Raw genomic sequence first — 23,887 nt, forward strand, 5'->3', positions numbered from 1 at the left:
GTGGTGCACTGGGGCAGCCCAGTAACTGATTTCTCCAGAGTGAAGAGCATGGCTGTTCTTCCCAACGCATCACGCAAATAATGTCAGGCACAGAGCAAAGCTTCCCACTCAAGGTTGAATTTTGGTCTAAAGCAAGAGAAAGCTTTTAGCAGATTCTCATTTAAGTCTCTGCCCAGGTCTGTGCCACGTCTGCATTCATGCTGTGCTCAACCTTGCCCAGGTGAGAGAGGGACATGGTGCTGGCCCCCGAGAGCCAGCCCCACGCCCTGAGTGGTCTCAGCTATGTTAGTAGTGAAGCGTCACCAGCACAGAGGTGTCAGGGCCCAGGTCACTGTGTGGGTCTCAAGAAATGTCAGGGGCAGATGGCCCACAAGGCACCCAGACAATCATCACCTGGCTGTAAATGTTTTCCAGCCTTGCATGGAGTGCCTTTCCTTCCTGCTGCTACTCATGCACTTCTCCCAGGAGCTAATGCCCTTCATTTAGCACAGTCTACCCCTGCAGCACTCACTGGTTTGCACCCAGAAGAGAAGGTTGACAGGTCACCCCCTTTCCTGCTGTATCTCCTCTACCTGGCTACACTGTCCAGAGCTGGGACCCTGGGGTTTGGCTGGGGTGCTTCAGCACTGCCCATCTCAATGCTCCTGTCAAAGCAGTCTGTTTGCCCAGGCTGTAATGTTCCCAGGGGCCTTTCCCTGATGGTGCTGACCCCAGATCCACTCCCCGTTAACAAGGACCGCAGCAGAGCGCTGGCAAAGCTGTACAGTCACATCTACCCACTCATCTTCTCACCAGAAAGCCAGTGTTTCCCCCAGAAAAAAAATGGTCATGGCCCCTATTATCATTAGCAAGATACGCTGCTGAATCAAAATCAGAGAATTATTTAAGTCTCCATTTACTCCAATGGGAATGAATCAGACCTCAAGCTGTCCTTTGATTGGAATTATGTGTGAAGAGTGCACCTTCCTGGGTGAGAAGGAGAAGTTCGGTGTCTATGTCAAAACCAAGATTCTTGCACACTTTCCCTGCAGTCATTCTTGGCCATGACACTCACGAGTCTGCCTCTCACAAACCACTGGCAATTGCAGGTGCATATGTGGGACAGGAGATGGACCCTATGATATAAAGTATAGTTCCAGGGAGGATACTAGAAACTCTGGTTTTCTCATAAAATTTCTTTCTGTCTTTAGCCTTTAAAGAGAGGATCTGATCATACTCATACTAAATCAACACTCCAATTCTCGTCATATACAGTGGTACCAGACCTTTCAAAACAGACAAAAAATACTTAAGCACCAGGTTGGTATGATGACAAGAGAAGGAATGTCAAAATCACACACACAAACATTTTAGGCACAGCAGTTGGTTTCTGCTTTAAAGCAAATGAGGTGATGTGGTCCCAGCTGAAGGACTCTCTGCAATAGCCCTGTTTTGCAGAGAGGAAAATACTTACAAGATTTTTACCTGAATCCACATGGAAATAAGGTAGTCCCTGGCTAGCCAAAGTGACACTTTGGCATTAAAGATGCCTACCACAAAAAAGGAGTGCTTAGTGAAACACTTCTTTGTGTTCGCAGGGAAGAGGGAAGATTCCTTTTGAAGCAACCAGCTCACTAAAAAAGACAATCTTACAACATTTTTTTGTTTACAATACAGACACAGATACATACAAACACAAGCATTGTGCTGCACTAATGTGCTTCCCCCCAGATCCCAGTGCACACCATAACATCATTATCAGTGCTGCAGGTGTCTTTCCATACACTATATAACAGATATTGTGTATACAGGCAGGAACCAGGAAAAAGAAATTTCTAGCTTAGAGAGGGATTGGTGCAAGGAGTGGTGCCTGTCCCCAGCTGTACTTTGCAAAGGAAATTCCAGAGGCCATCCTGTTCACCAGCAAATGAGGCCATGACTGCTGGTGAACAGTGAGTGTTGGCCTTCATTTCCACACCCAAGAAATACCACTCCTTCCAAAAACTGGACAGACCCTCTCTTGCCCCAGGCATCTCTTTTTTTCCAAAGATATTCAGATATCCTCTTCTGATATCCTTTCCAGATATCCTCTTGTGCGCATCTCCAGAGCAATCAAAGATGTGACTGCCCTCAGGGAGGTGTGACTGTTCAGTAGCAGACCTACAGCATCACTGGCGAAGGGTGAATGCATCTCAGCCTACTTCAGTGCAAAACCACCCAGGCAAGCTGAAGTCACCTCCTGTGGATGGGTGGGAAGAGATACCTGGTGCATGGCAGCATATCTGACTTCTCTGGTGACTTGCAACATGGTCGTGTGCTTAGAGCTTTAATAACCCATTCCTTCTTCTTTTGCTAAATTTGTCATCAGAAACACAGGAACATAGGAAATACCAGATGACATCAGATTGCTGTTGTGGCTCCTAACACACACAACTACTACAAACCAAGTACTAGCACCTTGCAATACCAAACGTGCATTGGCTCAGCTGCTCACAGCTGTGACCAAAGTTTCTGATCTTCAGAGAAGGGTTTTAGCCCTCCAGCCCTGAGTTTAATCCCTCACCCCAAATGCCACCCAGGGTAATGCTGTCTACTTTTATCTGATGCTTTTTTAGCCTTCCTATGTTCTTGGCCTCTGTGACTTCTGGAGGCAAGGAGTTCCTCCACTACTTACACACAACATCATTGCACTGTACAGTTCATGTCCTTCTCGGTTTAAAACTCCAGGAGACTTGCATGAACCAAAAGAAAGTTAAATAAAGCATGACCTTTACATAACAAAGGTAATAAAATATTATATAACATAGGGTTAGTTTAAATTGGTATCTGCCCCCAGTGCTAGGTAATAAACCAACGTGTAAAAAACATATTTTTTTCAAATAGTTACATCTTAACTATATAAAAATAGCACTGTGAAAGCAAGTCAATTTGTGCAAGGGGGGAAAAAAACCCAAACAAGAAAAAAAAAAACCCTTTGGAAATGCGTGAAGCGTTGCTTTTGTGCTGCATGATAACAGTAAAATGTATTCATTCCCTAATACTGGTTATCTGCTCTCTGGGTCCTACAGTAAGAAATCCTGTAGCCGGCTTACAATGCTTGCCTCTTACATCTTGAACCTCCTGTTGATGAAGAACAGAGTGAAACACTATTAAGGTTTATTTCAGTTGCAAGAGCTTTGATATCAGGCCTAGTCAAACAGCAAATCTGTGTTTGGACTAACCCAAAGGCATTTCTTTTGTAGCCCCTCCAACTAGTATTTGCTGAACATTTTGGGAGAAGTTCTCCACAAAGAGCTACTGAGACTCAACAGGGTAAACCCAGCAACGGGTGTTATTTTGGGCAGGTTGTGCTCATAACAGTTAGTAAGGTGTTCAGGACTAACATAGGAGGAAGGCTGGCTAGAAAGCTTATTCTGGACTTGAAAGCCAGAGAAGAGAATTATCAGTGGGCAAAGAAACTCAGCAAAAAAAAAAAAAAAAACAACAGCAGGGAAAGGAGGGATTAATCATTTGTGAGCAGCCCCAGTAGTGGAGCAAGTGGCACTGGGAATGCCTCCTCTACCTGCCCCTAGCCCACAACTGATGGAGATCACAGGTTGCAGCTCCAGAGAGTGCCAGGTCTCTTGAGGATTGAAAAACACAGAAGGCAGCCTGTGCTCTGCTCTTGGTGTTTGGCTTCCACCATGAGGTGATTGGACAGCAGAGGCACAAAGTGTGCTACCCATCCAGGAGCCATCCCCATGGCCTCCCTGCTCTGGGACTCTCCCTCTGTAAACAGCTGGGGAGCACAGCAGAGCTTGTGGTGACAGCCGCCCAATGAAGGTGGGGTGACAGGGAGGGTAGGCAGCCACGTGCTGCACAGTAAATGTGTGAGGCCTGAGGTGCTGAGGTTGGCAGCTCAGGGTGGGATGCACACACATTGAGTCTCCCAGTCTCAGTGTGAGCATGGCACCCAGGAGAGTGCGGGTTAGGCAAGTTGTACAAGTGTCTTGTGCACTCAGAACAAGGAGGCAGTTTGTATCGGTGGCCTCCAGGTTTTTTGTGAAGTGACCCCTACTCCTGCTCCAGGCTGATCAACCTTTTGCAATCTACATGAGGTAACTAAGGCTGAGTTACAAGTGTCAGAGGGTAAAAACCAGGTATTCAAAAACTCTGGTGTCCCAGCATGTCTTGTCAAACATCCCTTTCAATGTCTGCTGGACAACTAAGTCTGTGTGATCACAGCCAGAGACAGTTGTGGCTACTCCTAGTAAAAGTAGTCTCAGAAAACTCATCCAGGTACAAAAAACGAGTAAGCCATGAGGAAAATTTTCCTCTTTGAAGATATCTTTTCCAATATCCCACAGCAGTAACCCTACTTCTTTTGGTGCATAAAGGCAGGACAAACCACTTTGGTGAGATAATAAAAAACAACTGGGACATCCAGAGCACTGGTATATTTAATACCATTCTCTGGGACTTGCCTAGCATCTCCCATAGGAAAGGTATCAACCCATGCACCAAATCATGTTGTCACCATGTGGTGCTGCTTTTGTCATTAAGAAACACCAGTAGCAAATTCATAGCTATTATTTATATTTAAACTCTGTCAGTTTGATACTGGACCTAAAAGAAACAGAGCTCCCAAACCTTTACCCTGGTTTTGACTTTGACTTTTCAGTGTTATTTTGGCCTCTTTGTGTGTCCATTTTCCCACTGTAAAATGGGAAAATTTTCCCACATCTGTTGTGGCTAAAATTTCCCCTTGTTTTTCAGAGTTTTATCTATATAATATTCCTTTGCAGGAGAGGTAGAGATGTCATTTTCAACAAATATAAGGGGAAATGGAGGTCTGGATAAGCTAATATATTTGCCCAAGATCCCATATGATGATCAATGGAAGAGCAGGGATTTGAACCTGAAGTATCCCAGCTCAGAAACTAATGCTTCCTACCATTCTTTCTCCCTGGAGACTTTAGTGATGTTGCACGGGAAGGGCAGAGGGGGCCCCGTTTCTTCTGTTGCTTTTTTTTATGAGTGCGATGACGTGGTCTAAATTAAAAGAAAAATACAAAAAAGACTGCCATAAATTATCCATATACAAAGGCCTTATTCACATTTATCCTATGGTCCTTTCGTATCTTGCTGATGGGGTGCAAATGATGATAATATCCCCTTTCATATACCCTCTGCCTCATAGGAATGCTAGGCAAACGAAGGTGCCCTGGTGGCAGGACATTTGAAAACTCTAAGGCCGGAACAACCCTTTTACCCAAAATTCCTAACCCTCCCCAAATGCATCAGCAAGAACCAATGGCTACTCTAAGGAGATTTGCGGGCATTCAGTGCCTTAAAACAAGGCTATAAAGACAGTCACCAACATTGTCCCCCTCTATGTGGGGCCTTCACCCCACACACACTTGGTGGAGTTCTGGGAGGTTGTTGTTCTGGCATCTTGGACTCCAGGCCTTATTTACAAATGAGGTCAGAAATTAGGAAGAACTGCCACACTGGGGTTTACCAACACAATGTAGCGCTGAGAGTTTCCATTCCTTTCTCCCAGCAAAGGTTTTTCCCATGTGACTTTGTTATCTTCTCCAAATCCATCAGCTCTCTTCTCTGCACCTACAGTAGTGGCTGAGTTTAATGGATTCCACATCTTGGACTGAGGGAAGTTCTGCAGTGGGACTATATTAACATGACAGTGGACAACATGGTCTCTGTTTATTTTGGGCTCTGTTAACTCTGTAAGGACCTGATTTTGCATTATCCATTTACAAAGGGAGAAGGGAAAGGGAGTCAATGCACTGTAAATGATGACTAGGATTGCCTGGAAGTGATAGAGGATTTGTTAGCTATTTCAAGAAAGGACTGATTTGCCCCTTGTCTGTAAAATGGATGAATGTTGAATGATGTTGGCCACAGCAGCTGTTCAATGGTTTTTAAAGCCAGTTAAGGAATTTGAATTCTTGACAGCCTGAATATATTTTACTGATGTCTCATGAGTGTGTATATTACATGGAGATGTGATGAATATAAAGCAATAATAAAGCCTAAGCAGAATTAGTGAGCAAAATAATTCCCTACTAGAAACCATCTCTGGTTTCACAATTAGCTTTATTGGATTACTATTCTAGGAGCTTTTCCTTGCCCTTAGCTTCAGATTATAACACTGAAGATATTCTCATATTGAAGTGATGGTATAGATTAAGATGTCTTCACAGTTTGGATTCTACTTAAACAATTACAAGAGCCCTTTCTACAAAACGTATTGATTTTATTCCAGAAAAATAAATTCCCATGTACAATTGGGTTTTCATAACATGAAACAATTAGCCATTTTATTGCTAGTGCATATAGGGTAATGTCACATTTAATACAATTTCAGTACAAGTGAAAAAATATAATATATGGCTGATTGAAACTGATAGCTACATTAACATTTATAGATCTATATAGATTCATTTTACAAGCTGTTAGTAGTTTAGAGGGATATCGGTGTTTTAAACTACCAACATTCATATGGCTCCAATTCAAATATATGAATTATTTGATGCACTATAAATATATTCCGAAGTACGTTTCAGAAGAAGTCAAAGCTGTGCACTAAAATATATCAAAAACATGCCTTGTGAAAATGCTACAGACAGAGCCCTGACTGTCTGCGGAGCATGAAAATGCCACTGGTGCTAGCATTACTAGTTGGAAAATGAAAACAATGCAATGATTACAGGATTAGGTGATGGAGATATATGTTTTCTGTCATTTCATAGAGCTGGGACCAAATTCTCTTTTGTTACTCAGTGTAAACCAGGATGAAATACACCAAATTAGCAGAATTGCTTTTCTATTAGCATTAGGTAAACAAAACCCAGAATCTGGCTGGAGATCAGGCAGACTCATTGGTTTCAGTAGAGCCGGCCCCACAACTTCGCTAGTGGAAGTGAGAGCAGATCGTGTTCCAGCTGAGTTGTTCCCCTAAGTCAGACAGGCACACAATCACATTTGCCCAACCCTACACATTTCTAAAGTGCCTCCTAAGTTTCAGGTTGGGGATGACAGCAAACAGAAGCTCAAGCAGGAGCTTGAGGACTTTCCCAACTTGTAAAACAGAGTAGCTCAAGTCCCTAGGATAGTCAGCATGAGCCACATCCTACTCTTAGGTTCAGTTGTATCTAAACCCAAAGCCATCCTGGCAGCATTAACCTGGATTACTTCTACAGAGAATTTGTCCAAAGGACAAAAGGGCTGAGTGGTGGCAGCATAGAAGGCACTGAGCATTGGATGAGATGGGAGGAGCTGTCAGGGCTGGAATCACAGGCTTCTTTCCTTCTTCCTCCTCACTCTTGGCCCCAGTGTGGTGATTAAAGGGACACATGGAGGGATCTCTCTACTTCTGGTAGTGTTTTTCCCCCTTGCTTATTGTAAGAACACAGGGTGTGTGTGGGGGAGGATGACAAAGAATTTTATTTTTTTTTAACTCTACCCCTTGTTTGGCAGATGCATTTACAAAGCAAACAGTGGAGGGCATTCAGCTACCTGTGCCTCACATCTGCCCTGGGGCCATACCTTCCCCAATAAAGCATTGCTTTTGCAAATTGCTGGATTCCAGCCCTGCCTTCACCCCACAGATGCAGGAGGGATGGTTTAGCAGGGTTACAGCGCAGTTACTGAGGGGTGGGAATGTGGTGGGCAAGGGTGAGAGGGATACTGAGTGCACAGGTAGGCTTGCTGGCCAAAATGTTGCTGCTGAATCAACAGCAGCCCTGCTAGATTAAAAGTAAGGAAATGCTTTGTACCATCACCTGTCTCATCTTCTAAACCTGGAAGGCTGGAGCCCTCCCCTGCAGCTCAACATGGAAATTTGCTCTGTGCTGCTCTTTCTTTCTTGATGTAAAATTGAACGGATATGGACTGAGTCCACCTCCAAGTAGACATGATCAACCACTTTCGAGGGTAATAAAAACAGATTTAAAGAGTCTGAATTTACCAAGTTTGGCTGGTTTGCCTCTGGCCTTATGGGAAAGCCTTATTCGTGTCAGCACATCTCGCCTCAGCTGACATTATTAGCACTCCACACTGGCCAGCAGAGAGACAATTTTTAGTGCCCTAGGCCTCAGCTGCCTGTGCAACCAGAGTCCTGGTATAACATGGAGAAGGGGCTCCAAAGACACTGGAACGATATAGATTCTGAAGGAATTGTAGTTTGGCTTGGGGAGGAGGGGGCATAAAGGAAGAATTTTCCTTGGGAGAACGGCTTTTTTTTAAAAAGAGGATGAGTTTGGGACCCCAGAACATATTCATTGGCATTGATTTTGCCTCAAACCCTGGCAAAATTCTTAGTTTAACATCTAGGATATACTAGAAGCTGTTGTTTTAATACAAATTAGGTCAATTCCAAACCCTTCTTCAAAACAATATCTGATTTCACAAGTACTTTGTCCACATGGTAAAAGCCAGCCCTTAATGTTCTACCCTTTAATAACTCAGGATGTTAGCTGTTAAGTCCATTTGTGTCTTGCCTTACTTGTTTAAAGCCTTCTCCAGATATTCCTGGATCCACTTTAACTTGGGATCAATGCATACTTGCTTGCTGTTGCTCTTGAGCCTTGCACTGCCAAAGAAGAAAAGTCAGAGTGAGTCTGATGTGCAACACTCCTCAGTCACACCAACCACCCACCCCTGGGTGCCTTATTTTCCTTGGGTGCCAGTGCTGCTCTCGGTTAACCCACCCTCAAGATACATTTTATAAATATCACTGGTTTGGAAGCACTGGCACCACCTGTCTCCTTCGATGCTGGCTCTTGTGGTCTCTAGTGGGAATCATGCGAGAGTGGGACAAATACAGAATTTGAATTTAGGATTTCCAATTCATACCTGGGCTGTTCAGTGCCAACAACAGGAGAAATTTCATTTGGAAATACTGACATGGTAAATTTAGGTAATTTTTGTAAGGAATTGATTAAGAACAGCTTTCAGACTCAACCCAAAACTGAAGTTTCACGGGTTTTGAGGACAGACATGAAACCATACCTCTTGAGTTTTCTGAAAGAAAGGGTCTGGTCACCTGTTAGCTTTTTGTATTACACTAAGACTGAACTAACAGGTTGCAATCAGGAAGACAACTGTAAGTATCATAGTGCCAGAGGCAGGTTTCCCCTCATGTATTCACTCAGCACTAGAAACAAAGGCAGAAACTTCCTGAGGGGGTTCTCCTGGATGTCCAAGCTGCACTACCCACACCAGACTGTTTAGCTAATCTGAATTCAGCCTTGAATTTGTGCTTATCTGCACCTTTCATTCAGAAGCAGGACAAATAGCTTTTCACCAGCAGGTCTCGCCCTCCAGGGATCTCAGAGCCTCTTGAGTGCTGTTATCTCCCGCCTTCCCTGCAGCACCCTGCCTCTGCCCCAGCTGCTCAAAAATTTCCCCTTTAAACAGCCTGCCTGCCATGGAAAAGTGCAAAGAACAGCAATTTTATGGAAATGCCCATACGAATAAGTTCAGTACTTGCTTAAACATTTTTCTGGATGGGAGCCAAAATGTTCCTCACTTTATAAAATGAAATCTGCAGAATATAAAACTATGGTATAAGAAATAACAGGTCAAAAAGGCTCCTTGGTCTGAAGTTATGCAACAACACAGTTGTAACATAAACACATCGAAGATCCGTTTTGCAATCCCTGCGCCAATAAAGAGATGAATGAGCTTAATTCATATTTCCCTTACAGCAGTGCCAAGCTGGAGCATTTCCAGTGAAGTGATACCAACAGAGTGCAAGAATGGATTTGCTGATGTTAGCAATGCCTGGGAATTCTTGGCCTCACAGGACACAGAATCAAAAGCACACGTAACCAGTCTCCAGCCACATACAACACAATCTCTCTCACCTAATATTACCTCTCACCTAATAGTAAGACATTGACTTCTTTAGACATTTATTTCTGAGCCTGTCAGCCCCTGCTCCCTGTGCAGTCACAGAAGAGATGTAGGCAACTGTATGGAGTATTTAACTTGGACTGGTTTAGGTGTCTACTTAATGCAATTAATTGCATGCTAAAAATGCTTATTTCCCTGCACTGAAAAGCAAGGAATTTAGTGTGGGCTTTGTAGAAGTACATATTGACAGAGGAGTTCCCTGGATTTGGAGAGATGACTTCTGATAGAATGGAAGACAAAAACCTGCTCTTAAGACTTTTTTTCAGGTACAATTCCCCTCAACCAAAAAGGAAAATGTATTTGTGCAAAAAACAAAACAAATAAACAAACAAAAACAAAAAAAACACACAAAAAAACCCAAACAAAAAACCACCCCAAAACAAAAGAAAAACAAAACAAAACAACAAAAAACCACAAAAACACAACCAAAAAAACCCAAAACCAACCAAACAACCCCCCCCCAAACAAAAACAAAACAAAAAACAACCAAAAACAAACCATAAAATATTTCTTGGCAACTATATGTGTCACTTAGATTCTCTATTCCTGAAAACAGTAAGTTTTTATTTATTTACACCTTTACTGTATAATGCTTAAAACCATCAAGATGAGAAATTCATATGTTAGTTTTGATTATATTTTACCTCCTGTTTTGATAAAGACCTAGTTCAAACTCATGTTTCAAGAGTATTTGGAGGGAGGTTTTTAAGTACCTTACTTTTTAAAGTAACAAAAAGATGGTAAACTACAGGTTCATGTGTTCTGTGTACCACAGAAAAACACATTTGGGGCAGGAATGGACAAGAATATGAGATGATTCTGTTTCCGTATTTCGTACTCTTATCTATCTTTATTGACTAGAATCCTACATTAATTAGGAGATAAGTATATACTCTATCCTCTCTTAAATGCTGTCATTTTCTTGAAATTACTCCAAAAAATTCAAAATCCTCTACAAAGCCTTAGCACTGGGACCCTTATGACATCCACTGACAGTCCCAGAGCACAAATCCACACACTCTTGCATTTTGGATGCTTGCCTCCAAAATTGTTTATAGGTAGAGATTGGAGTTAGTCACAGCTGGTTTTGCCATTTCTGTGAAAGGAAATTATTTCTCAGCTGAGGCTTACATTTTTCTCACTGTCCTCCACCAAATCCTAAGGCAGAAGCACACATGATAAAATGTGTATGATATATCCAAAGTGGTTTAAAACAGAAAAAAAAATCATAAATAAAAACTGTTTCATGAATGGATACACACTCATACACATTCCTGAGAAATCTCATGAAAACCACACCAGTTTTCTGAGTGAAGAAATGTTTTGGATGACAAAAATGGATTTTTACAGCATTTGAGTGGCAAGAGGAAGGGCTCAACACATGGGTCAAAGACCGAACTAGTAATGGGACTGCACAGACAACAAATCTAGTCACTGACACCCTCTTACAGAGGTCAAGAGAAGTTGATAGTAGTAAAGCTCTCATGCTATGAAAAGATGAATGTTATTTCTCTTCTAAAGATTTTTAATTCTGGGAGGGGAGGAAGGGGGTCACCCATGAACCAAAAAACCTTTCCTAAAACACACATACACACACGAATCTACAAAAGCAAACAGAAAACCCCCCATTTTCCCTGAAAACCAGGGTTTCTTTTTCAGCAAAAATGAAGAGGTTATTTTCAATTGGGAAGCCATAATTTCTATCCAGTTTGAATTTACTGAGACAGTCACTGTCTGTTAAGTGTTCCTAGATCAGGCCATCACATATTTAGGGTCTGTGCCTCCTGTGGAGGATACATGAAATACAGGAATTCCTTCTGCTTGTTTAGCTCCACTCTATGGTGAAGTGAAAAATTAGAAGACTCAGACCCTACTGTAAAGTCTTTACCCCAAGGTGTGAAGCTCCACATTGAAGGCAATGGACAGCCTGTCTGACACTGCTGCTCACATACCCACGGGGGAACAGGACAGGGGATCACGGAGTCACAGGGAGATCACAGAGATAGAACACAGCTGAGAAACATCCAGCTGGGCTCCTTTATGTGGGGTAAAGCAGAGTCCAGCTGTATCTGACATATGGGGTGAAGAGATGAATTCAGAATCATGGGATGAGACGGACTGAAACGCAACTACCAGAGCAGGCACCAGCTCTGTGACTCTTCTTTTTGACACCCGAGATTTGCACCCAGATGAAAAAAGACTTACACAATCTGAAGTGAGCAGTTAGGTGTGGAGAGGATTTTGAGGTGCTTAATGTTGGCTCTTGCCACGTTGCTCTCGTAGAATCGACAGGGACATCGGTAAGTCAGGCTGACGGGTTTCTCTGTGAGACAAAGGGAGGGAAAGGACACGTTACTCCCTCTTGCTCCCAGTCAGCAGCACAGATACACAGATCAGGGCCGACAGAAAGGAACTCCCTCCAAATATGCAGGTGAAAAAACAGCAGTAGAAAAGCTGTAACTTTGGGAGAGCATTTGCTCACAGCTCAGAGCACAATCCTTTTAGCCCAGTGTCCAGCCTTTCAATAACAGTGCGTGGGATTTTGAAAGACAAAAGAAGCGGGAAAGAAAATGAAGATAAGTAAAGTAGAAGAGATTAGAATAAGGAGCCGCTCCATTGTGCAGGGATGCTCCTGGTAATTAGACAAGATAAAGGCCAAAAGAGGGGGCACTTGTCCTCAGTGTTGTTCTACTCAAACGATTTTGACCCGAGGCCAAATTAGAAGGTAGCCAGAAGAAAGCGGTGAATTCCAAAGAGTTCAGATCAAAACGGCTCGGCTCAGGTGCAGGCTTTTCACAGGGGACTTACTGGCTACAGAAAAACCCCGGTTTTGCAGGCGTTCCCAGGGCCCAGCTGACCTTTCCCCACTGCTGCCAGCTCTGACTCCCAACCGAGGTACAGGCACAAGAAGGTGAGGCTCAGAGGTGTGAGATCCAAGCGGTTTTACAGAAGAGATTTTGAGTCTTTTGAATTTCCAGCCTGTGGCTAAATAACAGCAATCGAGGAGACAGTTATCAGGCAGGGCGCCCTAAATACACTATTCTGGGGCCACCGGACTGGAGGAGAGTTCTGTCACTGGCATCATTAGGGACAGAATTAGGTTTAACGCCCTAGGCTAAAAATCAGCCATGTATATGCATGCATATACATGAGAAGCCTGGAGCCCACTACAGCCTCTGCTACCCGATTTGTCCAAGGGAGTACTTGATTACTGGCAACGAAGTGCACATGAGTAAGGTCCTCACTCTAAGTTTCAAAGCTCCAAGTGCAATAAAATACAAACACAGAAGTCTTGCCTGGAAGTCTAGGAGGAGATGTCTAAGATTTTAAACAATTTCCCAGTGGAGCAGTTCTCAGTCTCTGGGAGGAATTAAATTCATATACCTAACCCTGGAGGTCTGGCTCATGCTGTAGATGGTCAGATCTATATCTGACAGGGTTTGAGATACCACATGGCAATCTGGGGCCCTGTTTGTTTAGCCACACAGGATTACTTGCAGCATCCAAATCCAGTTCCCTTAAAGGCAGATGGGGAGCTAAAGAGCAGAGACAGGCTTGGAATCTCTAAACAGCTGTCTAGGAAGGTGAGAAAAGAAACAGCTTTCAAAGGGTAACTGATCGCACATTTATCGATGCCTGTCTCTAGCACACATAACCATAGACAACAGGGTGAAATTTTCCTGTCCTCAGGAGGGAAACCCTTTTTTCCAAGTGCCTCTACCAAGCGATAAACCAGAATCAGACACCATATGAGAGAAATTAATCAGTGGGAGTAGAGCTCCTCTAGATTCACACCAGAATCTGGGTTAAGAAAATTGAAGGACTTTTCTATCAGTGATCCCATCTAGGACTTAATAAAAGGGAGGAGAAGCTCCCATCTGCAGGGGGAGGAGGAAGGAGGGCTACAGGGTGAACGTTGAGAACATGTCTTAGACTGGCTAGTGCTAATGTGAAAGGGAGTGAGGAAGACACTAGGATTTTCCACTGCAAATCTGTGCCTGATAGCTACACATCTTTGAGCTTGTATTGGAAAGGGAGGCTGAAACAATACAGTCATACAACACACCACTCAGCACAGTTGCAGTGACACTGTCTCTGCAAGCTTGTACCAACCAAGTTTAAGCAAGCTTTAACCCAAACAACATGCAAGAGATGAACTGTTCAGATCTACGATTTGATAATGTAATCCTGTCCTCTCTGAGACTCAAGGCGGGATTTTCAATCCCATACCACTTGAAATCAGGAGCAGAGAAAGTTTAACCATGACTAACATGTCTGTAAGTCCTAAAGTTGTTTCTGGCCCAAGAAAAGGCATCCAGCACAGCAAGGAAGAAGAGAAGTCCTAGCATTCAGTGTTCAGTGACAAATCCCCCCCAGCACAAGAATCCCTTTGCTTGGTGATGATCAGCAACAGGCATTGAGCACCAGGGAGCATCAGTATAGGCACCAATCAGGTCAGCTCTCTGTACCACTAAGAGGGAACTAGTATCTCCTGCCACCGTCCCTTGGTTCACTGTGCTCTCAAGGCTGAAAAACAGGGAAAACTAGTGCATGTGGCATCTCCCAAGACATGAACCCCTATCTTCCTAAAGTAGGAGGGGGAAGGGGCCATTTGGGGGCCATAATTTAGGATGGAGACATTTCTGGTCTTACTTTGAGGCTGACAAACACATTCCCTGTTTCATTTCAAAATTTGAAACATTTTGTTCCATGCACATTAGAGCTGGTTAAGCCCATTAATTATTCTACACGTGTCATCATCATCATCATGGCTAGGCTTCAAGAACGAAGATTTGGGAAGGACTCTACCCACATTTGCTACAAGCGGGACTATCCTAAACATCTACACTTGTACTGCAAGTGTTAATGCTATGGGAGTTCTCTGATGTCTAACAAACACTGAGCACAAGCTGAAGCCATTCTCACAGTGGGGCAAATTAATATAGTCTGTTAATTGCTCTGTTAGATGAAAACATCAGTTTTCATGCAAAATGAAAGCTGACGGTACATAAAGCTTTTGAGACCTTTATCTGTCTGGCACATTCAGTTAAAATGGTAGAATATAGTCAAAAGTTACAGAAAAACCAGATGCTAGTCAGACATCTCAATGTCATTCCTTCAGCCTAATTTTACTTAGATGAGAAGAAAAAAAGAACTTCTTTTGACCTTGACTACAAGAGTTTGAAAGGGTTTTGGGTTTGGGCTTTTCAAAAATAATAAATAGTTTTATTGCTTTCTAACCCAAATTCGAGTTTCACTGGCTCTGAACTCCCACCTTTACTGGCAAATTCTTTCCAGAAAGCACACACAAAACCCTCTCACAGAGTGGTGACTTGTCAATGTTGGATGACACCTATTTCACCCCATAGGGATCTGCTTCTGTTCACCCACACTGAAACTGGACAGCAAGGGAAGAAGTGAGTTGCCAGTTCTGCAAAGTCAGTAACTTGCTGTGTGGGCTACGAAGCTCTGGATGGTTGAATAGAGAGGGAAGCTATATCCAGGTAAGGAGGCTGGACATGAACAGACAAAATATTTGATGGAAGCATCATTTTACTTCTGTTCAGTTTAGGATGCATTTGTCATTATCAGGAGATGGATGGTAACTTTTTAAGTCTAGAACAGCTCCATTTCCCTGGAAAGCAAAGCTAGGATAGGCAGATAGAACTTTACCAGATGACTAGGAAGAATTCAAGAGCTCACCTACCTTCCAGTACAAGGAAGCCCTGCAAGACCTCATCTGGATCAGGGTTGAGAGCACTATACGACATCCAAAGAAATAGGCAAAAAACCTCTCTTATCGCTGCAAGACGGTTGGGGTCACTGTCCTTACGCTAGTTTCTCTCCAGCTCTTTTCCTTACTCAGGTAGCCATGTCCCCACACGCTTACCCCCTATAAAGATACCCGCTGTCGCTCGCTGCCAGCAAGGGAGTGCAGCCGCGCTAGGAGTGAACCGAGGTGCAGCCGGGCAGCTCTGTGGGCCCCCCAACCCTGAGCCAAGCGCTGCCAGAAGGAAGGAGGAGAGGGAGAGCTCCTGAGCCCCCGGTCCCCTACTCCCATGCACTCGTCGGGGCTGGCATTGCCAATCGTGGTCCCCCGCATCTGTCTTCGCTGCCTGCCGCTCGCCTCCCAGTCCGCAGCCCCAGGGTGGTGGATCCCGGTTAACGCGGCGCGGGCCGGAGCCCACCTGGGCTGGGCCGGCTCGCTGGACAGTGCCCTCCGTGCTCCACCGGGACGGGGCTGTTGCGGGGACAGTACTGTGGAAAGGCATTGGGGAAATATTCGTACTGTGGAAAGGCATTGGGGAAATATTCGGGAGCAATTAACTCTCTCAGGCTAAACAAAGAGGGCACCGGAGGGCATCCTCGGCCGCCCTGGGTCGGGAACACCCAAGTTTCGGTCGACAGAATGGGAGAATAGGACGGGAGCGAAAGTTTGAAAAAGCGCCTATTTACCCAGCCAGCGAGGTTTCGATGAAGGGACAAGTGGTGGCAAATCTCTGCCAGGCAAGAAGCCAGACGCAAGAAGAACGTCCGGGACATGCCCAGAGGTTGAGGGCAGGACCCTCTCCCCTCCACGCGTGGGGAGTGCGGCTGACCCGCGCGGTCTCCGCTCCCCCGCAGCCCCAGGGTACAGGGCTCCTCGCGGGATGTGGAGCAAGAAGCGCGGGTTGCCGCGGTCTCCGGGGCTGTCCGAACCCGGCGGCTCCCACGGACTGCAGCCGGCAAGCAAGCCGGGAAGCTGCAGCTGTGGCCGGGCTTCGGGGTAGACACGCGGGACCGCGGGGACTGGTGTGGGGCGATCGGGCTGTGAGACGGCGCTGCGGTGCGGGAAGGATGACTGTGGGGGCCGCTGCCTTCGAGACCAAAAGCAGTGCCGGCCACCAGCCCGCGATCCCCCAGACCCCTCGTCACTGAAGATCCCTGCGCCCCCCGAAACCTCCCCGTGCACCCGCGCCGGGGGCGCGGTAAATTCCTGCCGAGTGACCGCTTTGGCTCAGCTCTGCACTGATTGAGGGAAGATAGATCACGACAGAAGACAGAAAAGGAATTGAACAACCGCCTGTTTCTAATTTCTTGTAACTTTAAGGGTTGGGTTTTTCTAAAGGGAAAGTCGATATGCATATTTTGCAGCCAAACCACCTCCCTGCAGACCGAGCGCTGCTGAAAGTCTTACCCCAGACGATTTCAATCTGGGGCGAGTTTGGCAGAGAGGACCGCTTTGGCCAGCTTTTTGAAAAAAGCCAGGGAGGGATGGAGGGGAGGGAGGGATGGGAACCTGCCCGCTTCCAGCTTACCACAGCCATCGCTCGGGCTCGCCAGACGCGCACATCTGAGCCGCGGTCGGAGCCCGAGCCGGGACAGCGGGCCGGCTGCGGGGAGTGTGGGGAAGAGCGGGGATTTCCGCGGGACCATCGCTCCTGGCCGGGCTGCCGGCAGGAGCGATGCCAGCGGCAAGCAGGCGGGAGAGCGGCGCGGCCCCGCAGCTCACTTACCCTCCGAGAGGGAGATGACGGCCAGGGCGAAGGCGAGCAGCGCCAGGGCGCGGAGGTCCATGCTGGAGCGGCTGGCGGACGCGGGCAGGCGCTGGTCTGCTCGTCCCGGCGGTCGCGGCGCTCTGCCGGCGGCCCCACCGCCCCTCCCGCTATAGAGGGGCCGGGACCGCCGGGAGGGGGGAGGGGAGCCAGGGGGAGTAGCTAGTCTATGATTTATTGCCCGTGGCATGTTATTACATCCTTCCTCCGCTAAAAAATGCTTGGAAAGGAACCAAAAGAGCGAGGGCTTCTCGCTCCGCTCCGGCAGCCCCCCCCCAGACACAGCGCTTTGCCCCCGCAGCCCTGCGCCCCGAGCCCCCCGTGGGACTGCGGTGGCAGAGCGCTCCCCGGGGGTCCCCCCCACCCGGCGGCTCGGGGCTGCGGCGGGGGGACGGGATCACCATCACCCCAACCAGCCCTAGACGGGAGGAGAAAGTTTCCTCACCAAACTATGCCAGCCCCGGCCCTTTTTGGGCACCCTGGCCCCGCTGTTCTTGAACCAGAGGTTCTCGAGCCGGGGAAGCGGGGGTGACGCGTCCCTTAAGCGTTCACACCAGGGAGAGGAGAAAGCTTCCTCTTCACTCTCTCTGGTGGGCGCGAATCTAGATTTACACTGGCGGCCTGGGTATAAGATCCAGCGCCTTATATGAAGTATCCTCCCAGAAGTTTCTGTGGGCATTTGGAGGTAAAAAAGAGAGAGACAGGTTTTCGGTTTTTGCCTGCACGTGTTTGGCCCCAAACACCACTTCTTCCCTGTATTAACTGAACCCAGCTGTACATTTGCTGCCAACATTCCACCTCCTTTGTATTGCAGATGCCATTGGGCTCCCTGGCACCTCGGCTGAAAACCCTGCTAGCCCTGAAGAGCCCGGAGGCCCAGGGGTGTCACTTGACCTGAGCTATTACAGCATTGTCAAGTGTAATCGACTTAAGCATGTCCTCGCTGTCTGCAGCCGAAGCCCACGGGGCCCTGTTTGTTGCTATTAAATACTTTAAATAAACATCGAGGCTTTGATTGAATTTGGGCTTCTTGTCTGCTTTTAAAACAGCCAACTTCGGTTGGGACAGTGCGGAGGCAAGTGGGTACAGTTAATCCTGGTGTGGAACTGTTTAAAGGACAAGTTCACAATGCCACCAAAGACAGCAGCAGAGTTGTTTTATATCCTGGTTAACTGCAAACTCTCCCAACCATAGCCCGTGAGGTTGGAAACAAGAGCCCAGATATTGCACCTGTGCTAACCTGTGGTTGTTTTACTGAGATTATTTCTAGAGGCCAGGGGAAATGCTTGCAGTGACACTGGGTGATGAACAGGATCCCTCCCTGACACATACACATCCAGATCCTTAAACCTAGTCAGTTGTATTTCTTAGTCTCTGCTTACCAAGGAGTGCTGATTTTTTTAAAACTGATCTCATTCCCACCTCTGCCCCTTTTTTTTACGTGAACTAGCACAGTAGTGCAGGAACCTGATGCACTGAAAGGGCCAATGCTTGTAACTAGCACTGTGAGTCTGGCTCCTGCTGCCATGACAGCTGTGACACTCTGCAGGGACAGGAGAAGCTAATCGTAATTGCAAACACTACTAGGAGTGCTGCTGTCCCACCAGTGCTATCACTGGCACATGGGGACATCCACACTGCACTTAGTAGATACACTGTTATGTCCACACTACACTTAGAGACTCAATTATTTAGAGTAATAACACTTAAAAGTAGTCGCCTGTCTGCTGTTGCTATTGCCACAGAGAAAAACAGCCCAAGGATCTAATTAGACTGGATGAATGTGGAACGAGATCAGAGTCAAATCTGAGTGGCAGTCTCCCCCTCAGCATCCCCAGACATGCAGACGTGTTGCAACTGAAGCTGAAAACTGTTTGGATCCTAGGAAATGTCTGGACAGACCTTCAGAGCTGATTCGAGGAGTCGCAGCACACAGATAAAAGGGCTCTCCCTACACCTCTGGAGAGCTGAGTGCTCCAGCATCAAACAGGGTTCACACCCTTCTCCTTAGGGCTGGAGGACGCCTCCGTCCCCCTGCACCTCGGCTATCCTTCCTCTCTGCCACCGCCACCTCTGCATGGGAGACCAAGTCTCCCGAGGAGAAGGAGACAGGAGTACCGGGATACCTCACTCGGCACCATCCCTCCATAGCCTTTCTGACTCCTCCCAGCCGGCCTGGGAGGGGGTAGCCTGGTGGGGCTGGGAGGTGGGGGGTCCAGGTGTTGGGTAAAGTCCCCGGAAGGTTAGCATGGGCAGAGAGGCCACCCCGCCGTGCTGGACCGCCCCGCATCGACGGCTGCCGGGAGAACCGCTGGTATTTCGTGCTCCGCGTCCTTCCTCCTCACGTGTGCACACACCCGCACGCACCCGCAGGTGTGTTCTCCACCACGCAGAAATCAAGACACCAAAGCAGGCTTCGGAGTCATTTTGCCAGGGTGATTTTCCCGGAGCAGCACAGGACGTGCCCCACCGGTACCCTCAAGCGGAGGGGAATTGTTTGGGTCAGAGCGCAGCCGAGCCCGCAGAGCGGAGCGCGGAGAGGGGCTGCGGGGACAGCGAGGGCGGGGAACCGCACCGACCCACAGCTCTGCACCGGGGCTGCCTTCGCGGCTTCACTGGTGTCATCCTGCTCTCGGGGTGAAGAAGAGATCTCCGTACAATAACCGAGCTCATCTGGATGAACTCCGAGCGAGTTTCATGAACGACGATTTTGTTTTTTAATTCCCGTCAAGCACAAATTGCTGCTTGCAGTACAACAATTCCGAGCTTAAGATTTAGCCAGCAACAAATAACAAAACAAAACAAAGAAACCCTTCCCCCTCAGTGGGGGTCTCATGGTTTACCCCTCACCCCAGACTACAACTATAAACTCAGGGAAATCTGAACGAATTGTACATTTAAAAGGAAAGTCAAATGACTTGCTAAGTGTTAAATTCCCTGAAAAGTTCGTTTCAACTTAATGTTAACTCCCACAGAATTGACCAGTGTTTATCTGGATGCTCAAAAAATCCAGGCTACAGCCCTTGATGATCTGGGTGACTGAATATCTCTCCCTCTCTCTCTCTCTCTCTCTCCATCCCCCCCCCCCCACCAGCTGCAGCCAGAACTCCCTAATAGCCAGTAAATTTAATCTTTTATCTGAATGCTAACAAAGAAAGGATGAATTCAGAAACCTTAAACAGACCCACTGTTGATTTCAACACAGCTTGAGACAGCCTTTTTTAATAATACAATATTCCAAATTTTTAGTGTGCTCGTATCAAATTACATTTCCTCTTAAATGAGAAGATGGCAACATTTCTGTTGCTTAGAATTTTAGACTGGCATAACCCAGCAATGAAATCATTATTATCTGATGTTGTTTTAAATCCCCAAAGACTATTTCTAAAACAAGTTATTTCTGGCCAATACAACACAACTTGTTAAGAAAATTTTTGATGAGTCAAGAATTAAACTGAATGTCTTCAGGTTGGGAAAACAGTACCCTTGTTTTCATCTTTTTCTCACTAATGCTATTTGATTGTGATCTTCCTTAATATTTCCTGGACTTATTATCTGTAAATAAATGCCACAGTGTTCACACAGAATCTATGTTTAAGTGGAGTTAAGATTAACAGCACACCTCAGCCATTTCAAGTAACATACATTACATTATTTCAGGTTCTAGACTTAAGGATAAATACATTAAGAATTCTATATATATTAGGCTGTTGGACTGCACAATTAAGATACAAAATTGACCTTATCTCTGGTTGTAACTTCATCTACTAGCCCACATGATAATAACTACAGCAGTTTAGCATCCCTGTCTCTAGATGCAGCTCTGTTTCTTTCTCAAGATTAAGTCTTTAAAACATGCTTAAACTGCTTATTTCCACATAGTATGATACTCTGATGGGAAGGAAATGAAGCTAAAATGTTAAAATTGGTATTAACTATTGCGTGGTATCGTTAGCATGCAAAGTTAGGAGTACTTGGAGATTTTAGGTGTTTCAATATTTTTATGTATTTATATTTTTTTGTAACTAAACTCTGAAATTCTTTGGTTTATCATACTAAAAAAAAATAAATAACCAAGGCATCCATATAAAATTCTTTCTTCAGTTACTGGCTATATGCCCTTAATTTACCTCCATCTTACTGGCATTCTTGTTTTGCTTAAGAAATCTTTTTTTTAGTAGCAGCCTTATTCTTGCAACATTCCTCCACGATGGTTTTTTTCCCCTCAAGACTACTTATCAGGTGAAAACTTGAAGGCTTTGCCATCTTGCTGCACATCCAAGCAGCTGCTAGAAAGGACAACTCTAGTGTGATTTGAAGATATTTCAGATATCTTCAAACAGATATTTCCTGTCTGACTTTCCTGTTTCAAGTGCTAAGACTATTTTCCCTCCCTACTGCCATGTCAGGGTTCTAAACTCATCCATCACATGTGTAGTGAACAGGACTTTTAGTATTAAGCATTTGCAACAAATCAATACTAAGAGAAGTCACTTGTTGGATTTGTCTGAAGAAAGAAAAAAAATTTCTCCAAATAACCAGATTTCAGATAGAATTGCAAGAGATCTGTTCTCATCGCAGTAAAATAGCCGCCAACATTCAGGTACGCAGAGATATCCATAACGTATTTTGGCCCTGAAAGATTCCTTGGAGGGTAGAGGGAGAGATCAAATAGAGGTCAAGTGAGTAACTGTTTATAGATGGTTAACTAGAATGACAGAGAACTGTGGTAGCTGCTTTTCCAACAGTGTTTAAAAGTTTAAGCTTGCTTCCCTGGGAGTTTTGCATGTGATTTCAGTGGATGTGAAACTGGCCCTTAAGGGCAGAATCCTCTTCTTTTATCCCAGCAGAGCACATCCCAAGTTGCTCTAACCTTTCATGAAGAAACTAAAAACGTGATAAATTTTCCTTGGGTTTAAGTTTTGTTATGAACATAGCTCTTGGCCCTTACTGTGAGGAGTTTCCTGAAAGCGTGGGGTAAAACAGAGCCAAGTTTGCTGTGTTCTGCCTCTCCCCTTGAGCACCAAGTTGACGCCGGGGAGGGGATTTTATTCCAAGAGTGTTTCAAACTGTGTGGCTTTGCTTGGGTTTCGCTTGGACTGTTCAGGTTCACTGAGTTTGCAGGCCACTTCGAGGAACCTAGACCTCAGCAATAAAGGTTCACAATTCCCAGCAAGGAGAGGTGTCTGGGAGGTCTGGCCAGGGCCAAGCTCAGCTCTGCCTTTGTACTTCCTCCATGGGAAAATGACATGCGGAGAACCAGAGCATTAGAACTGAAACGACCTGAGTCTGCAGGGAAAAGAGCAAGCCCAAAGGCCAGGTCAGAATGGTCAGGGGTCCTTACAGCACCCAGCTCATTTCTTTCGGGCTTTCTTTAGACTAATCAAATATGAGTTGCATGTCTCTTGGAAATTTTTTTCTATTATTTGCTTTTAATTTAAGATAGGCATGAATGAAATACCATAACCCAAATATCTACAGACTTTGGGGATTTTCAGACTCTGAAACAAACTTTCCAGCTGCATTCTCCCTCAGCAAAGACCAGGGGCCTCATGGTTTTGTCTATATTAACAACTTGCATGGTGCAATAAGAACAGATCTACAGAGGAACGCAGTCATTCCATTCAATTTTAAGGGTTTTTTCTTTAGCCTATCTGTAGTCTCATCCCAAGGACTGAATCTCTATTTAGCAAGTGGAGTATATGCCCTTCTGGAGTTCATTTTATGACTTTGTTTCATCCTGAAGCAATCTCATTCACACGTTTAGAGACAGCTCTGCGGGGCACAGTAAATAGGGATAGGGCATCACATCTCTGATGCTAATTAAAACCCAAATGTAGGTGCAACCTCAGAGCCACGGAAGCCGGGTCCGTACCCTCCCCGCACCCCGGGGTACCAGCTCACATCTCCTCGGGCTGCAGGCGCGGGTGGGCGCAGCCGCTTTCGGTGTCCTGGGGTGCCCTCTAGTGACTAGAGACCGGGCCCAGGCTGGGAAGCAAACCCATGGAAAGCCTTTCCTCACACCTTTTTTTTTGCATTTCGCTTTCGGTTTTTAAAAATCTTCTTTTATATTTTTCTTTTTTTATCTTTTGTTTGATTGATTTTTGTTTTGGTCTTGTTTTGTTGGCGTTTTTTTTCTTTTTCTTATTTTTTTCTTCTCTTTTTCTTTCCCTTTTTCTCTCCCTTTTTCTTTCCCTTTCCTTTTTTCTTCCTCTTCTTCTTTCTCTTTCCCCTTTTCACTTCCTTTTCATTTTCATTTTCACTTTCTTTTTTTTTTTTCGTTTTCTTAACCCTCCCCATTCTGCAAATATTCAGGAAAACCCATGAAAATTGGAATTTTTTAAAAATTATTTTTTATAATTTAAAACCTCAATTATTTTAGTGTTGTTTTGAAAAAGTCCTATTGTCAATTAAAACTGTGAATACAGGCATTTTAGAAAAGAGTAACCACTGAG

At 45.4% G+C, this 23,887-nt stretch overlaps 1 protein-coding gene across 2 annotated transcripts; it reads right to left on the bottom strand.

Annotated features, from left to right (window-relative positions):
* Nucleotides 1–836: 836 nt before the first annotated feature.
* CXCL12 (C-X-C motif chemokine ligand 12) lies at nucleotides 837–17,507 on the bottom strand. 2 transcript variants are annotated; one of them, XM_027648099.1, is made up of 5 exons: nucleotides 17,394–17,507; nucleotides 12,103–12,220; nucleotides 8,486–8,572; nucleotides 4,913–5,010; nucleotides 837–3,099 (listed from the first exon to the last, which is right to left on the bottom strand). In XM_027648099.1, the coding sequence occupies exons 1-5, from the start codon at nucleotides 17,452–17,454 to the stop codon at nucleotides 3,068–3,070; spliced, it is 396 nt and encodes a 131-aa protein (XP_027503900.1). In that variant the 5' UTR covers nucleotides 17,455–17,507; the 3' UTR covers nucleotides 837–3,067. The 2 variants fall into 2 exon arrangements, with proteins under 2 accessions (XP_027503900.1, XP_027503901.1); XM_027648100.1 differs by lacking the exon at nucleotides 4,913–5,010.
* Nucleotides 17,508–23,887: the final 6,380 nt, after the last annotated feature.

Source organism: Corapipo altera, unplaced genomic scaffold (genome assembly GCF_003945725.1).
Source record: "Corapipo altera isolate COAL_440 unplaced genomic scaffold, ASM394572v1 56, whole genome shotgun sequence".
Lineage (NCBI taxonomy): Eukaryota > Metazoa > Chordata > Aves > Passeriformes > Pipridae > Corapipo > Corapipo altera.